Source organism: Cervus canadensis, chromosome 9 (genome assembly GCF_019320065.1).
Source record: "Cervus canadensis isolate Bull #8, Minnesota chromosome 9, ASM1932006v1, whole genome shotgun sequence".
NCBI lineage: Eukaryota > Metazoa > Chordata > Mammalia > Artiodactyla > Cervidae > Cervus > Cervus canadensis.
Window position 1 is genome coordinate 67,160,416 of NC_057394.1, and position 18,471 is coordinate 67,178,886.

The 18,471-nt window shown below is 39.4% G+C and overlaps 1 protein-coding gene and 1 pseudogene across 3 annotated transcripts in view; both read left to right on the forward strand.

The window, feature by feature from the left end:
• Nucleotides 1-18,471, forward strand: part of CDADC1 (cytidine and dCMP deaminase domain containing 1) — a 31,835-nt gene that overhangs the window by 5,795 nt on the left and 7,569 nt on the right. For all 3 annotated transcript variants that reach the window (XM_043477924.1, XM_043477923.1, XM_043477925.1), the window contains 5 exons: nt 2,977-3,154; nt 5,895-6,464; nt 10,540-10,589; nt 14,256-14,425; nt 16,061-16,250. In XM_043477924.1, the coding sequence (XP_043333859.1) occupies nt 2,977-3,154; nt 5,895-6,464; nt 10,540-10,589; nt 14,256-14,425; nt 16,061-16,250 (1,158 nt within the window). The remainder of the gene's footprint in view (nt 1-2,976; nt 3,155-5,894; nt 6,465-10,539; nt 10,590-14,255; nt 14,426-16,060; nt 16,251-18,471) is intronic.
• On the forward strand, nt 12,439-13,729 carry LOC122447662 (annotated as a pseudogene).

An 18,471-nucleotide genomic window follows, 5' to 3' on the forward strand; every position in this document is an offset into this window, starting at 1 on the left:
CCATTTCCCGGAGAGTTTTTGTGTACCTTTCTAAAAATCATACATTTACAAGGCTATGTATGTCTCTCCAAAGGCTGGGGGTGGGGAGGTGAGACCAGATAGGATTATTTAGTCTATAATCTGTTCCTATATCTTGCTCTTTTTTTTTTTTTTTTAAACATTTTCAAATTTCACCCTAGTCACCTTCCCATATGAGTTCACATAGAATGTGTTGAGAAACGCTGTTCCATATTCTCTCAAACTCCAACACATCCTGCTGGTCTTGCCAAGAATGTGCTTTGCCCAGGCCATTTCTCAGGAGTTGAGTTTGCAGCGGGTAACCTTGAGGGTTGAAGTAATGTCTCTCTCTGGGACATAGAACAGGTTTGCTCACTGTTCTCAATAAAACACAGCAGAATTCCCGAGCATAGTGTTCCTCTCCTATAACGAAGCTAGCTCACTTTGTGTCTAGAAATCTATATAGGCCCGTCCGCATGACCCCGTGTGGGCCAGGGAACCATCGCAGACATAGGCTCACACTGCTTGCTGTACTGTGGACCATAGTTGTTTCTGACTTAGGATGCCTTCTGCTAGCATCTGTGAAACAGTACCAGGCCAATTTACTAGCTTTTAAGTAGAGTAACATCAAAGCCCAAACCTGACCAGATGAGCCTCATTCTTTTTAATATGCATAGTATTTCCTTGCTATCTTAATCTTTGAGTTTTCCAGAGAGACTGTGATTCATTGGGTGTGGAGTGGAGACAAAACATTCATATTTGGAAAAAAGTTCCCTTGTTGTACATTTTTGTTGTACAAAAAAGTTACCTTGATGTACATTCCTGGAGACTTCTGGTTATTTCTGAGAGTGAGTCTCGAAAATGCTCAACAAGAATATAGAAATAATTTGTTTGAGGATATTTAGATGTTTTTAATTATAAGAAAGGCAAAAGGAAGAAAGTAATGAACGTATACAAAACAGACTGTCCTCTTTCACTTCTGTTCTGTTTTACTGTAAAACTATGTGATTAGGATTACGTAGGCGACTTGCCAAGATGTTAGTGAAGTGAAGCAAAATCAGGATCCAGAACAGTGACTCACTGCAAAGATTTGGTCTTCTGGGAGTTGAAGTAAGCAGAGGTCCCAGAATGGAACGCAACAGAGGCTTTTATTGGCTTTAAGTTTGGGATGGGAGGATCCTGGTCTCAAACTTGAGGTTTTGGCCCTAGCTAGAAACAAAATGGGAAGAAAAAAAAGATATTTTCGAAAGTAAAAAGTACTCTCAACAACAAAAAAAGTGATAAATGTGGCCTAAAAGATTGTTCCAATAAAAAAATTAATTGATGAGTAATGCTTCATTTTTTAAGAATGATTTTTAGATATTCCATTGAGTCTCATTTTCCACCGTTACAGAAATTTATACTCATAACTGAAACTGAAACTTGGCTCTTTTAGTTTGGTCTCTTCTTGAAAGTGATTTCAGATGTGTCCTCTTGAGAATAACTTTAGAGTAAAATCTTTTTGAAAGGGAATAGGGAATAATGGACACTGTTCTCAGCCCAAGTCCCCCTCGTATTGTAAAATCCCTCATGAACCCAAGGGTTAGTTTTATGTCTCTTCCTTCAGAATCTTTTGCTGTGAAAACGGCTATTTTGTGGCACACGCAGAACTGATTTTTAACCTTAATGTGTTTTATCTGATGTAATATTGTTGCATCTGCCTTTTTGATTAGTATCTGTATAAATTAGGTCACCTTAGGTTTAAAGGAACCACTCTTTAGCCCTTCAGCCCATGCCCAGCTTCTGGGATTGAAAAATAAGTCAGCCCAGCCTCTTACTGTGGGTGGGAGACCGCTGAGATGGCTTTGGCTTACTGCTCTTGCTTTGAGTTCTCTCTCCCTTTCTAACACCTGAGGTTATGTCTTCCTTTCCTTGAGCTTGACGATATGTTTTAAAACATTTAAAAAATTATAAATAACCTATGTGTTTGTGGGAGGTGGATCCTAACCACATTAGTCTAGACTGCCATAGTTTTAAAAATTAGTAGAATCGTTTGTTAGAAAGAAGTTGAGAATTATCTTTATTTTAGTCAGCATTTAAAATATTTTAGGGACTGCCCTCGTGGTCCAGTGGTTAAGACACTGTGCTCCCAATGCAGAGGGCACAGGTTCAATCGCCAGTCAGGGAACTAAAATCCCACATGCCAAAGCCAAATAAGTAAATAAATAAGAATAAAAAGCAAAATATGATCAATTAAAATTTTTTAGTTAGTAGATGTAAACTTTTATCTATATAGAATGGATAAATGGCAAGGTCCTATTATATGGCATAGAAAACTATATTCAATATCCTATGGTTAACCATAATGGGAAAGAATGTACATAAAAAGATGAGTGTGTACATGTGTGACTGAGTCACTTTGCTTTACAGCAGTAGCTAATACAGTGTTGTAAATCAACTATACTTCAATAAAAAAATTATTTTTTTTTTTTTAAATTTAAGATGACCTCTGATTTAGTTCTGGCTTGTACCACCTGTGAGTCTTTCAGAAAGTCATGTAAATTTTCTGGGCTTCACTTACCCATGTGTAAAATCACAGGGTTTGACAAATTTTTCCTTCTTACTATCTAGAACCTCAGTACTAAGTAGTCTTAGGCTATATGCTATAAGAAACAAGTCAAATCATCTTCATGATTGCCCTTTACTAGGGTAAAAAGTAATTCATTTTTTACTAGGATAAATTTGTGATCATTAAATGCTTGTTTGGTTAAGAAAGCCTAGATTTAGAAAATTTCTGGTATAAAGTCAACACTTAAAACCTTCAGAAAAATGTTTGGACCTAATGAGAAATGTACATTTGTTCAAACTATGTTCAGATGAAGAAATAAACTTTCCAAAAAAAAAAAAGAATTAAACTTTCATTTTATTCATAAATCAAGTATAATCCATGATATGATCATTAGATATTATAAAATAAATTACTTTTATATTTTAATATAGGTGAAGAAAACTGGTCTTGTGGTGGTGAAAAATATGAAAATTGTTGGTCTCCACTGTTCAAGTGAAGATTTACATGCTGGGAAAATTGCTCTGATAAAACATGGGTCAAAGCTGAAAAACTGTGATCTCTATTTTTCCAGAAAGCCATGTTCTGCTTGTTTGAAAATGATTGTAAATGGTAAGTGCAGATAAGGCTTTGTTGGGGATTAATCGCACTTATCTGAGAACAAATCAAATTGCCTAATATAATTTAAAAAAATATATATGTATCTGAAGACAGTTTGATATACTGTAAGAAGAAGAATCAGAAAACATGTATTCTGGTCTCAGCTGTGTCACTTACTAGTTAGGTGACCTTCGTGTATTGGCAGACTAATACTAGCTGCTTTAACAAACACCAACAACATTCCAGCGGCTGAATATATTAGATACTCATCACGCATGTAACAGTTCAATGCAGGTGTTAGCAAACAGCAGCCAGCTATTACATGGTTGATCTGTGGGCCTCAGCATCTTCTGTTGCATTGCTACTGGAATCCCTGCTGGCCTCTCCTGTGTCTGGAGACAGGGTAGAGAAGTCATTTTGTTGTTTAGTCACTAAGTCGTGTCTGACTCTTTGAATGTTTAAAAAATGTTGCTTTGTTATTGTTGTTTAGCCTCTAAGTCTTGTCTGCTGCTTTTGTGACCTCGTGAACTGTAGCCCACCAGGCTCCTCTGTCCGTGGGATTTCCCAGGCATGAATACTGTAGTGGGTTGTCATTTACTTCTTCAGGGGATCTTCCAACCTCAGGGATCAAACCCAAGTCTCCTGTGTTGGCAGGCGGATTCTTTACCACTGAGCCACTAGGGAAAGCAAGAGAAAGCATACCCGTTTCTTAAAAACCCTGGCCTGGGGAAGTCACAGACACCATTTCTGTTTGTGTCCATTGTGGGAACTGTAATTCCTGGCTGGGTGGCTGCCTCCCAATGACTACTCTACCCCTTGGAAGGAGGACCATAAAGAATTAATGTATAGCTATCTGTACACACTGGGCTAGTCTCTAATCTTTGTGTTTATGATTCTGTTTTGCACCTAGGTATGTATCCAGACCATTTTCCTATTAAAAAAAAGGTATGTCTTTTACATGAGCTTCCCAGGTGGCTAGTGGTAAGGAATCTGCCTGCCAATGCAGGAGAGTAAAGATCAGATTGGTGGTAAGGGGAGTTCCCTGGAGCTGTAGGCACTTCCCGAAGAAGTGGTTTTGTGGCTGGAGCCTCCTTCAAAGGAGGCCTTCACAGTTACCTTGCAGCCCCAGCCACAGTAAGTCTATAGTAGCAAGGAGTAGATCGAAATGTGCGTTTGTTCAACTCAGATGTTTATTATTTTTAATATAGAAAACCTGTGGGCCATCTGTTTATTCACCTCTGGGCACAATGATAAAAAAACATAAATGCCTTTTCTAATGGAAATTATATGAGACATGAGCAAAGGGGTTTCTTTGTTGTAAATACTAGTTAATTGATGAACATTTATGTGTTTAATTCTGTATTAGGCGTCTTGTTGTTCAGTTCCAAACACAAATTTAAGACTGTTTTCATGTTTGTTATTCAGTTTTGCTTTCTCTTTTGTAAATTTACTTTCTCTCCTGTCAATCCACATGTGCTCTCAAGAATTTCGATCTCTGTACGTTAAAGATGGGACTCCTTGGTGGCTCAGCGGTAAAGAATCCACCTGCAGTACTGCTGGGTTTGATCCGGCTTCCGGGTTTGATGCGGGTCACAAAGATCCCCCTGGAGGAGGGCCTGGCAACCCCCTCCAGTACTCTTGCCTGGAGGGTCCCATGGACAGAGGAGCCTGGCGGGCTACAGCCCATGGGGTCGCAAAGCGTCGGACACGACTGAGCCGCTGAGGACAGCAGCCCATATTAAAATGACTCACTTTTCCTCTGCTACGTTGACTGAAAAATGTTCCTTCCAGTTTGTTGTTTTGTCTTTAATTTTGCATTCTTAAAAGCAGTTCACACTTCTTTCTCTCCCCCTGCTTCCCTGCTCCCATCACGTTATAAATTCTTTGTGGATGTTTTGGATAACTTTATATTTTATTATGAGGAGGACTGTAATGTGTTAAACTGTGCCCCCGTTTTGGCCATTTAGATTTTTTTCTATTTTTACTGTTTTAAACAATGCTGCACGAAACATGTATGTACATGAATTTTTATTTTTTGTCTTTACTTCAAATATTTTCTTAGACGAGCTTCCCAGAGAAAGAGTTTAAAGTACCAGTACATTTTTCATGCGTGGATGAATTGTTTATTTTAGGTTCAAAACTCTAGTCAATGTCAGTTATGCTGTACTATTTCTAGAAGCAGCCATTTCATTACTTAGAGGACCCTGGTACATCTTCCTAGCTCTGGGCTTTGGGACCACACTTAGCAAAACCATTGATTCCATAGATACTTCCCATGGGCTTTGTTGTCAGCAAACATATCCTATAAAGGGCCTCATAATAAGTATTTTAGGCTTTGCAGGCTGTATCGTATTCATACAACTATTCAGCTCTCAGCTCAGCTAATCCATCATAGTACAGAAACAATGAGACTATGTCAATGATTTGTGTTCCCACAAATCTTTACGGGCACTGAAATTTGAATTTTATGTAATTTTCATTGTGTTACAAGTATTTTCCTTTTGATTTTCTCAACTATTTAAAGCTGTGAAAGCCACTCTTGACCCGCAAGCTGTACAAAAGTAGGCAACGGGACAAATTTGGCATGTGGCCACAGTTTGCCAACACTCGGGCTATGTTACTGGTGATTTGGTAATAGACATTTATTACGTTGGGACCTCAGAATCTACCGCAATGGTATAATGGATTTATCAAGAAAACCCTTAATTTCAGCAGGCATCTGCTAACTACCTTTCATATTTTTGTATTTCAGCTGGAGTTAATCGAATTTCATATTGGCCTGCTGACCCAGAAATAAGTTTGCTCGCTGAGGCTTCTGGTTTCGAAGATGCAAAGTTAGATGCCAAAGCAGTGGAAAGACTGAAGTCAAACAGTCGGGCCCACGTGTGTGTCTTACTTCAGCCTGTGGTGTGTTACATGGTGCAGTTTGTAGAGGAGACCTCTTACAAATGTGACTTTATTCAAAAAATTTCCAAAACATTGCCAGACACTAACTTTGATTTTTATTCTGAATGTAAACAAGAGAGAATAAAAGAATATGAAATGATATTTTTGGTTTCCAATGAAGAAATGCATAAGCAAATACTGATGACTATAGGTTTGGAGAACTTGTGTGAGAATCCGTACTTTAGCAATCTAAGGCAGAACATGAAAGACCTTGTCCTTCTCCTGGCCGCAGTAGCTTCCAGCGTGCCCAACTTTAAACACTACGGATTTTATTGTGGCAACACCGAACACAGTAATGAAATTCACAATCAAAGTTTGCCACAAGAAATTGCAAGGCACTGCATGATTCAGGCCAGGTTACTGGCATATCGAACTGGTGAGTTACACGCTTAGTTCCTAAATCGGGGTTGATGGGGTTGTATTTGTGTCAGACATAAAGTGGTGTTCATTTCACTTCTGGTAGCCTTTATTGACTCTTAGATACTAAAGTGTTGCTGCTCATGCCAATATAGAGAAGTTAGTGAGACCCTTGAGTAGACAACTCTTTCTTAGAGCAGTTTTAGGATTTCTTATGGCCTGTATTGGATGCTGCATTTATAAATCAGGATCTAATTCAGCCCTTTCTGCTTCTTGCTTTTATCATTTCCCAGTTGAATGAGCCCTCCACTAGAGAAAGGGCAAAAAGAGAGAACCAGAATCAGTCCTCTTTTTTAACTGCTCAATATTCTATATGTATTCAGTATTTAGTAAAAACTTTAAAATATCTTTAAACTAAAAATATGAATTTCTAATAACCAGTAGAATCAAAGTAAAGAAAATTTGGCAGATTCTTCCAATTTCTGGTATGTTTTCAAACAGCAAGGGGAGAAATCAAACAATTTTTACTTTATTAAATTGTACATGAGTATGTATGTGAAGAAGGAAAATATTACTTGGGAATTTTACCTTATCATGAGAAAGGGTGGTATCTATATTTCCAGTTACAGAATAGTGTTTTTACATCTTACCAGACATAACATTTTTGAAAGTAGAATGATGATCACTTTTTAAAATGCAGCTTTGAACTAGGGAAAAGAAAATGCCGTCGGGAGGAACAGTAGAGGAATATCTGGTGAGTGGGCTATATAGTAGGAATTTTAAAACTTATCCCAAGAAGAGAAGGAGGATAGAGAAAATCTTCAGAGAAAATCCATACAGATGCACTGGTCTGCAGTACATGCTCAACAAAGACCGCGAGTTGAAATAATTTCAGTAAAATGGAGTTTTTAAAGGCAGCTTGTCAGGATCACCATAGAAACCTTTATTAAAAGTGAAAGTTTAATTACTCAGTCGTGTCCGACTCTTTGCAACCCCGTGGACTGTAGCCCACCAGGTTCCTCTGCCCATGGGATTTTCCAGGCAAGAGTACTGGAGTGGGTTCCCATTTCCTTCTCCAGAGGATCTTCCTGACACAGGGATTGAACCCAGGTCTCCCACATTGTAGGCAGATGCTTTACCATCTGGGCCACCAGGGAAGTCCTAAGTACAAATGCTCAAATTCTAACCCAGACCTACTAAGCCTGGTCCCTGTGGGTATGTCCTAGGCCTGTGAATTTTTAAAATTCTGCAAGGGATTCCAACATTCAACAGGGTTAATCATCACGCGATTCTTAAAAGAATTTGATTCTGCTACAGGCACAAACTGTATGATGCCAAACAACTGTAGGGCATCGCATCTTATCTATCTTGTTTAAGTGTGAGTTTTGATTTCTTTTTATATCCTGTTTTCCATTAGACTAGGTGTTTTCCAAAGCTGACAATTATGCCTTCCTCCTGAACTACACAATGTTGATGATGAAAGTAGAGTGATATAGCCAAAAAGCTTAATTAACTGTTTCAAATCATAACTCAGCGGTTCTCGACTTTCAGTTGAGGCAATGCTCATGAGAAATCTAGGTTTCCAAGTCTGCCGCCTCCCTTGGAGAGGTTAATTCAGGGAGTTTCCACGGGGGTCAGGAGTCTGCCTTTTGAACAAGCGTCCAGTGATTCTGATGCAGTTGGTCTGTGGACCACACTTGGACAAACCCTGATGTGACCACAGTATTGGGAGTGAAAATAACCATGCCTGTGTTCCAAAACAATAGCAAAGAGTCCTCTGACTTTCGGTGAACAAAGGGTCCTAGGAGTTTGGCTTAGTGATTACAGGTTGACCTTTCCTTCAAGGGTATACAGAGAAAACCCTGTGAATGAGCAGATCCTGGGTAGCAGTTAATAGACATGAAAGATTTTTTTTTAAAGAAGTTTTACAAAAATTACAGATGTGAAAAGATTTTTGAGAAATTACCTCATCTGTCATCCAACCTTGAGAGCTGAGTGAAACCTACTCCATTGTATATGGATGAAATTTTATTCCGATTTCAAAAGACATGTAGTAAAGTATATTCTTTTGGTGAAACTAACCTTAGCTGAACAGTGGAGCTTAGTTTAAAAATCACGTTTTGGGGGGCTTCCCTGGTGGCTCGGTGGAAAGAACCTGCCTGCCAATGCAGGAGACACGACTTCAATCCCTGATTCAGGAAGATCCACATGCTGTGAGACAGCTAAGCCCAGATGCTATTGAACCTGTGCTGGAGAGCCGGGGAGCTGCAGCTGCTGGGCCCATGTGCCCCAGCTCCTGAAACCTGGGCAACCTAGATAAGCGCCCACGCTCTGCAACGAGGAGCCACCTCAGTGGGAAGCTCTCACACGGCAACTAGAGAATAGCCCCCACTCACCGCAATGAAGACCCAGCACAGCCATAAACAAAATTCTAAAAAAAGAAGAAAAATTTTTAAAAATCCACGTTTTTTCCCCCTCTTGACAAGATTTAGTCTGTCCTTAGATTGAAACAGAAAAAGTGGCTTCTGGACTGAAAAAGAATAATATGAAGAATACTTAGTGTCTTCTAGGAAAGACAGGAAGTGGTAGGAAAAGTAGACTTGATACGAAGAATTTCTCTCCCCCCCCCCCAGCAAATAGATATTCTTATTTCATTAAAATCATATTACTCTGTTTTTTTTTTCATTCAGCAAACGGTTTTTGAGCTTTTACCATATGTTAGTCACTGCCCTGAGCTCTCTAGATAAAGTTAATATTTTTAACTTTTAAAATTAAAAACTTGGGATTTGAAGAATTTCTATGAGTTTTTCATTTTTTGTTCCAGATTTATGCATGTATTAAGTACAATTTTACTTAAAGGTTTTGGTTTTTAGCTTCTGCTACTTGCCTTAGAAATGAGCATAAAGCCATTATTATGTTCTTTTCTCACCATGTTATATTCTGAAGATCTTGGAAGGCACAAGACTTTGTTTATCCCCAAATCCCTTTGCTGACAGTCTCCACCTCTAAAGTACATTCCTGCCACACCGTTCCTCGTATCACGCTCCTTTCCTTTATAGCCCAGCACACTGCCTCTGCTTTTAGACTCTTTCTCGTTACCACCTTCCTCCCATGCCAGACCATGAGCTTCATGAGTGTATGGACTCAGGTATCAATAAAGGGAAGTCTTGGTTATGAAATTCTTCATGTCAGAGGAAGGCAAGCCCGTTGGGTGAAGAGACCTAAAATCTTAATCACGTAATTTGAATATGTAGAATTTCTATTTTGGTTTTGTATTTTCTGTTTAAGATTAATAGTTTAAATAAATAGAGCTTTGCTTGTTGCAAAGTAATTGGTTCTGCAGGGAAATTTTAATCTAATATTTATAACTTCTACCACTTGATTTAGAAACGAGCATCATGTCACCAACTTGGCATTCTTCTCCCCACAAGGTAAACTCTGAAGGTCAGGGAAAGGACATCATTTTGTGTAAATTAAAACTCCTTTCATGTATATTCCAGCAATATGTGTGTGTGTGTGTGTGTGTGTGTGTGTGTGTATGGATGTGAAGGCCCGTAAAGATATATGTTTATGAGCTTGAACTTTTTTCATAGCAAGAACACGTCCATGAAATGTATTTTCCTTGATGAGAATGCAAAAATTGCTAGGAAAAGATACATTTGATTGTTGTGAATGGTTATTCTATTACACCAAATCCATTAGTTCAGAAACTTCTGTCTTACTTTCATCATCTATTAGAAATAGATATTTAAAAACTGACTTGGTGGAAATTCAGTAAAGTTACCCTAAAGTCTGGTTACAGCTTTGAAGTCACCAAAGTGTGGACACTGCTACTGCAGTGGTCTCTGCACAGGCATCATCAGTGACTGGGTTGGTGGTGACACTGTCTATATTAGTTCATACCTAGCTCCCATATTCTATGTTTGACAGTATTTATTCTCATACTTTTCCATAATTAGTGAGGTTGTCAGGATTGCTGCTACATTTATGCAGTATATTTCAATAAATATGTTTATTATTTTTGGAAAAACAATCTATTTCTGAAACTAACAGATCATTGGTTTTCACTGAGTCACATGCCATGTATCTTTCAGAGGATCATAAAACAGGAGTCGGGGCAGTCATCTGGGCAGAAGGAAAATCTGTAAGTGTGAAATTAATCCTTTATAATCATTTAAACTTGATTTTATTTAACATATTTTGATCTTAAGTGCATGACATTTTATTGACCCATGGGGATTAGTATTTCTTATTAGGGTATTTATTAAGTTCTAAAAACATTTTGTGCTTTCAGCAGTTTTCTGGATAGATATGTTCATTTAGTAAACCTTCATTCAACACCTTCCACGGGACAGGGTAGACTCTGTACCCCCGTGAACAGTGGGAAGTTGAAGGCCACATATTCCACCCTTCATGGCCTTACACAGTCTAGTGATGGAGACAGAGGTGAAAAAGAGACGGGCATATAACTGTAATCATAACATGACGTCGTGAGAGCATAGAGGAGGCCTCTTTCTCTGCTCGGAGAAATAAGTAAAGCATTCTTGGAGGAGGTCAGGTGCTATTAATCTTGAAGAAGGAGGAGGAGTTCATCAGCAGAGCAAGTTAGTGGGACTCGGAGGGTAACACCCAAAGGTAGTGCGTAAGAATATGGGGAAATGCAAGCGATTTGGCACATTGGAGTCCAGAGTCCTATGTCTAGTAGAGTAGCAAAAAAATTAGGCTGCACTATGAAGAATTTTGTATACCATGGAGAGTTTAGACTCTATCTTTTCGACAGTGGGGATACCCTAGCATAGCACTAACCAGCAGAAATAAAAAGCAAGCCACATATGGGATTTAAAAATTCTTAGGAGCCTCATTAAAAAAATAAGAAACAGGTGAATTAATTTTAGGAATATACTTCATTACCTGTTGAGAAATATTACCATTTCAGCATGTAACCAATATAAAAATATTGGTTAATATTTTTAATAAAATACTTTGCATTTGAGGAGAGTATTGAGTCTTCATAATTCTGTGTGTATTTTATACCTATTTGTTGTTGTTTAGTCACTTCAGTCATGTCAGACTCTTCTGCGACCCCCTTGCCTGTAGCCCACTAGGCTCCTCTGTCCATGAGATCTTCCAGGCAGGAACCCTGGAGTGGGTTGCCAGTTCCTTCTCCAGGGCATCTTCTGGCACCTCTCGGTTTGCGCTGACCACGTGTGCCTAATGGCTCCTGTACTGGACAGTGAAATCCAAGAATATCTTAAGTGGAAAAATGATCAGATTTGCATTTTAAAAATAAAGTGGGGCTAGACAGGAGGTAGGGAGATTAAGAAAAGAGATGATGAGGACTTGAAATTATGGGGATGTGTTGAGAAGGAATGGAACTAGGAGACAGTAAGTATGATACTGTTGATACTATCACATGAGTAATTATAATATTAATATATTGAAATTTAGTGAGGTTGATAGCATTTTCCAAACTATTATGAACAGGTTTGGTTTATTAAATACTTCACTCTTAGAGTTGATAAAGCATTCATATCAATACCTAGTATGCCACTGACAAGGAGAAAGAAAAATGCCACTTATGTAGGAAGTTCTATTTTATATACACACACACACGTAATAGAGGCTCAGTAAACATAAAGATGAAAGGAAAATAGATTATTTTCCAACTATATATATAATAGCACATGTTTAACCCCAAACAGAAATTGTTCAAAATATTTTTAGAATTTCTGACTTGCTAGCCAGCAGCACAGCACAGAACATATAATAAATTAACAATAATTTATAATAATATAGAGTACCTGCTCTGTATGGACCACTATAATAGGTGTGCTTTAAGGGCCAGAAAGAGGGTATAAAACATGGTTTCTGTTCTCCAGGATTTTATAACCTCTCAGGGAGGGATGTCAGAGTCAAGTGAGAGAGCTTGTGAATTAAGCGAGTGTTTAACTAACCGCTAAAATGAAGGACTGTCTTGATACCACATACTAGAGATGGGCACCCGTGCGAACGTGGCGCTGCAAGCGGTGCGGAGCGCGCGGCGCGGTCGGCAGCCTGCGCGCCATCTGGGCCCCCGCGCGCTGCTCGCCGCGGCCCTGGGGACGGCGGGCGGGTGCCATCCGGGCGCTGCGCAGCGGCCCTGCGCTGCTGTCGGTGCGGAAATTCACAGAAAAACACAGGGTAACAACAGAAAACGGTGCTGGAACAGTAACAGTGGGAATCAGCAATTTTGCACAGGAAGCTTTGGGAGATGTTAGGTGCTGTAGTCTGCCTGAAGTTGGGACAAAGTTGAACAAACAAGAGGAGTTTGGTGCTTTGGAAAGTGTGAAAGCTGCTAGTGAACTCTATTCTCCTCTATCAGGAGAAGTAACTGAAATTAATAAAGCTCTAGCAGAAAATCCAGGACTTGTCAAGAGGTCTTGTTATGAAGATGGTTGGCTGATCAAGATGACATTCAGTAACCCTTCAGAACTAGATGAACTAATGAGTGAAGAAGCTTATGAGAAATACATAAAATCTTAAAATCTATTGAGGAATGAAAATGGAACCCCTAAGTAAACTACTTTGAAACAACTTAATCTAGCATAGTTGCCTTAAATTAGTGGTGGATAGATACTTAAAAAGAACTTTTAGCAAAAGAAACTACTTGCAACAATGTTTCCTGAAGAAAATACCTCTTAACTTTCTAATGCCTTCAGATAAACACTGTGCATCTTTTCCACAGCATCCTGTGATTTTTAGGCTAGGCTCCTGTTATAATATTCAGAATTCCTGAAAATTATCTCTGGTAAAACTAATTACAAAAATTATGTAATTCAAGGATAACATGGTTATCGTATACCTTATATGACATTGTAACTTGCTTACAGCTATCCTTGGATTTGGGTCAAAATGATCTTCCCACTAGAAATAACTGCCAGTGGAGAAAAGTTTGTTAGTTGTATAGTGTCCAGTGAAGAATATTACTGTCTTAATTTTGCAATATACTGTTTTTGCTAGTGCTGTTTTTATACAGTGAAGCAACAGCCTTGCGGGAGAATAAACAATTTAATAAAATATTCAACTTCTTAATCATGGGGAAAAATATATACATATATACTAGAGATGATCAGCCTGCTTAAAATTTAACTTTGACAAGATCACCCTGCTGAAGGAAAATCTAATACTGTATTTTTCTGATGGCTCAGTTTATCACTGTTGTTCATTGTTGAGTCACTAAGTTGTGTCCGACTCTTTGCGACCCCATGGACTGTAGTAGTCCAGGCTTCCCTGCCCTTCCCTATCTCCCAGAGCTTGCTCAAACTCATGTCCATTGAGTCGATGATGCCATCCAACCATCTCATCCTCTGTCGTCCCCTTCTCCTCCCGCCCTCAGTTCTTCCCAGCATCAGGGTCTTTCCAATGAGTCGGGTCTTTGCATGAGGTGGTCACAGTATTGGCACTTCAGCTTCAGTCCTTTCAATGAATATTCAAGGTTGATTTTCTGTGGGATTGCTGTCCATGGGACTCCTGAGAGTCTTCTCCAGCACCACAATTTGAAAGCATCAGTTCTTCAGCACTCAGCCTTCTTTATGGTCCAACTCTCACATGCATACATGACTACTGGAAAAACCATAGCTTTGACTATACAGACCTTTGTCAGCCAAGTCTCTGCTTTTCAATATGCTGTCTAGGTTTGCCATAGCTTTATAGTATATTATGGAAAAGTGAATCCATTATACAAAGTGTGATACTAGGCTTTAAAGATACAATGTAAGATGTCTTTTCAGAATGTTGAACACAGCTTTGTTGGTTCACTCACTTTCCATAGAGAAGTTGTGATGGGACGGGCGCCATGTACTTCATAGGATGCGGTTATAATGCTTTTCCTGTTGGATCCGAGTATGCTGACTTCCCGCACATGGATGACAAGCAGAAAGACAGAGAAATAAGGAAATTCAGATACATCGTGCATGCGGAACAGAATGCCTTAACATTTAGGTATGAAATCCGTTTATGTATATTTTGTATAAAATGTAGTAAGGGCTAGTTGAAATTAGCTTTCATTTTGCTGTAACTTATTGCCTTTTAAAAAATTCCAAGAAATATCCTTTTCAGAAGTATAGCTCCGGTCATACTTGGTTTTTGCTACATGACCAGAGGCCATTGTCAGGGATCCTCCAGGCCTTCAAATTTATCGAGCAAATCTTTTTTTCCTTTCTTCCTTCTCTCTCCAGGATAAAACTGCTTAAAGTTTGTCCTTAAGGTCTTGCATATTTCTGCATTATAAGATCACCTTTGTTTTCTAAATTCTGAGCATGTATTTATGAATATAGATATTATTATGAACCAAATTGCTTTAACATAGTTTTTGTTAGAGATTATCGCTGGCATTACCTCCTTTCAATGTTAATTTAGATAATTTCCACAGATCTTTCTCAGCATTTACCGTTTAGTGGGTGCTCTTGGGAGATTCAAATCTGTATGAGTCATGGTTTCTGTCCTGAGGGGTTTATAGTCCAGTGTGGGATATAAGACTATACTCAACCTAACATGATCAGTTGTGTGGGAAGGGCCAACACAAAGTGGGTGAAAATTCAGGGGCTGCAGTACATAGATGGAGGGGGAGTGTGAGGGAAAACCTTTATGGAGAAACTGGCATTTGAGCTGAGCTTTAAAGGTTTGGTAGGACTATGGCAATTGAAGATGCTTACTTGAAGGGAAACCATTCTTGGCTGAGGCATAGCAGTGGGCTAGAAGTCGGAAAGTGCTTATGTGTTTAGGAATATAGATGTTCCAGTTAGGCTGGACCACGGGCTAGCTTGGGACTGACAAGGGAGGACCTTGAGTTTAGACCTCATTTGGTAGTAGTGGAAAGACATTGACAGAGCTACAGTAATGGTTACTTTGGTTGCAGGTGTATGGTTTGAACAGGCTAGATGCATACAATTCTGCTTCCCTGGTCCAGGGGAACAGAATGAGACTCTAAACTGAGGATATGGATGTGGAAGGCTAGTGATGGGGAGCATAAGACCGAGAGCTTTGTAAACCACAGAACCGAGAAGTACAATGCCTCTATCCTCAGTCCTAAACTACCCCGCCGTGCAGAATTTCACTACACAGGCTTTTTTCCTTGAACTCTTCATTAGATTTACTTGCTTCATTTTGTCAAATCCAAGTGTTTGTTAAATTATCCTATGTGAGGTAAAAGCAGTAAGGGAACTGTAACTCAAAACAGAACTCTAACATTAATCAATTTAGTAAGCATTTATTAAATATCTGTGAGGCACCAGATGAGAGGTAGACCTTCTGGCTACCAGGATGACTTAATGTCTAATCACACATGGGACATTCTCAGGGAAGGCATTAGTTCTGGCCCATAATTCTGGCTTTATAAAGAGTTTCCTACTTAGAAAGCATTATTCTGTCTGTTTTCTTTTCTTTTGTAGTCTAAATAGTGAAAATCTTGGCATTGACTAATTCAGCAAGAAAAAGGTTTGATCATTATTGTATATAATATTGTAAATCTGTTTCCAAAGTGGCTCAATTTTAATGTTTCAAGATTTTTCTAAAACATAACTTACCCTTTTAGAAGCTACCCTCCTAATTTTTTCATATGTATATATATTTTTGTAGGTGTCAAGAAATAAAACCAGAAGAAAAAAGTATGATTTTTGTGACCAAGTGCCCTTGTGATGAATGTGTACCCTTAATTAAAGGTGCAGGCATAAAACAAATCTATGCAGGGGATGTAGATGTTGGAAAAAAGAAGGCAGACATCTCTTACATGAGATTTGGGGAACTTGAAGGTGTCAGCAAATTTACAGTAAGTAGATACACATTTTTTTCAAATATACTTCATATTATGTTGATAGCTGTTGTTTAGTCGCTAAGTCATGTCCGACTGTTTTGTGACCCCATGGGCTGTAGCCCGCCAGGCTCCTCTGTCCGTGGGATTTTCCAGGCAAGAATACTGGAGTAGGTTGTCATTTCCTCCTTCTGGGAATCTTCTCAACCAAGGGATCGAACCCATGTCCCCTGCATTGGGAGGCAAACTCTACCACTGAGCCACCTGGGAAGCCCATGTTGTTAAGTTACTCTGCTGCATATTTTAAACTAGTGATTCTTACCCTTTTAAAGAGTCTCAACAAAATTTTATCACTGAGTTTATTTTTATGTGCAAGCACTTGCCTAGTCACAAATGTTCAGCTTAGGATCTGCCTTCTGAATATATGTCTCTAGAGAGAGAATTTTACCTTGACCTGGTGCTGTGCTGTGCCTAGGCTCTCGTGTCGTCCTCAGGGACCCTATGGACTGTGGCCCGTCAGGCTCCTCTGTCCATGGGGATTCTCCAGGCAAGAATACTGGAGTGGGTTGCCATGCCCTCCTCCAGGATATCTTCCCAATCCAGGGATCCAACCCAAGTCTCACATCACAGGTGGATTCTTTACCAGCTGAGCTACCAGGGAAGCCCTTGACCTTACAGACCTTGAATTAGTTGGTTCTATAGTGCCATCTGGTGGCTAACAAAAGAAAGTCCCTGACCCACCTCTTCCCACAGCCTTTTTTTTTTAAATTCAGTAGTTCAGTTCAGTCATTCAGTTGTGTCCGACTCTTTGCAGCCCCATGAACCACAGCATGCCAGGCCTCCCTGTCCATCACCAACTCCCAGAGTCCACCCAAACCCATGTCCATTGAGTTGGTGATGCCATCCAGCCATCTCATCCTCTGTCGTCCCCTTTTCTTCCTGCCCCCAATCCCTCCCAGCATCAGGGTCTTTTCAAATGAGTCAGTTGTTCGCATCAGGTGGCCAAAGTATGGGAGTTTCAGCTTCAGCATCAGTCCTTCCAATGAACACCCAGGACTGATCTCCTTTAGAATGGACTGGTTGGATCTCCTTGCAGTCCAAGGGACTTTCAAGAGTCTTCTCCAACACCACAGTTCATTTTTTTTTTTTTAAACATTTATTTTTATTCATTTGGCTGCAGAGAGTCTTAGTTGTGGCATGTGGGATCTAGTTCCCTGACCAGGGATCGAACCCAGCCCCCCTGTATCAGGAGCGCAGAGTCTTAGCCACTGGACCACCAGGGAATTCCCAACACCACAGTTCAAAAGCATCAATTCTTCAGCACTCAGCTTTCTTTATAGTCCAACTCTCACATCCGTACATGACTACTGGAAAAGCCGTAGCTTTGACTAGATGGACCCTTGTTGGCAAAGTAATGTCTCAGCTTTTTAATATGCTGTCTAGGTTGATCATAACTTTTCTTCCAAGGAGGAAGCGTCTTTTAGTTTCATGGCTGCAGCCACCATCTGCAGTGATTTTGGAGCCCCCCAAAATAAAGTCTGCCACTGTTTCCACTGTTTCCCCATCTATTTGCCATGAAGTGATGGGACCAGATGCCATGATCTTCGTTTTCTGAATGTTGAACTTTAAGCCAACTTAAATTCAGTAGTAGAGCGTAATAGATAGAGGTGAACATAATTTAAAGTTTAAGATTACACAAAAGAAGGGGACACAGACACATACACACATGCATGCACACACACACACACACACACACATGCATTTCTCATGAGAAAAATCAGGAAAAAATTAGAAGCAATTAGTATTTGATATTTCCAAAGAACTGCTGACGTGGCAACTGTTTTGTGGAAAACTTAGAACTTTAATTCCTCATGTTTTTTTTTAACTACTCTGGTTTCTAAAAACCTTTCTCTTTTTAGAAATAATCTCAAGCATGCAGAAAAGTTACAAAAACACTACGAAGAATTTTTTCCAGAAACACTTGAGAGCTAAGTTGTTGCCATGATGCCAAGTCACTCTTAAATACTTTCATGTGTATTTCCTCAAACAGTAGATTATCCTACATAACCACAATACAACCACAAAACTCAGGAAATTTTCATTGATCCGTTGCTACTATTTAATCCACAGAGTTCAGTGGGTTTACCAGTTGTCCCAGTAAAGTTCTTTATAGCAAAAGGATCCTGTCCAGAATTGTGTGTTGCTTTTTAATGATAATTCTGGCACTTAATGTAACTTT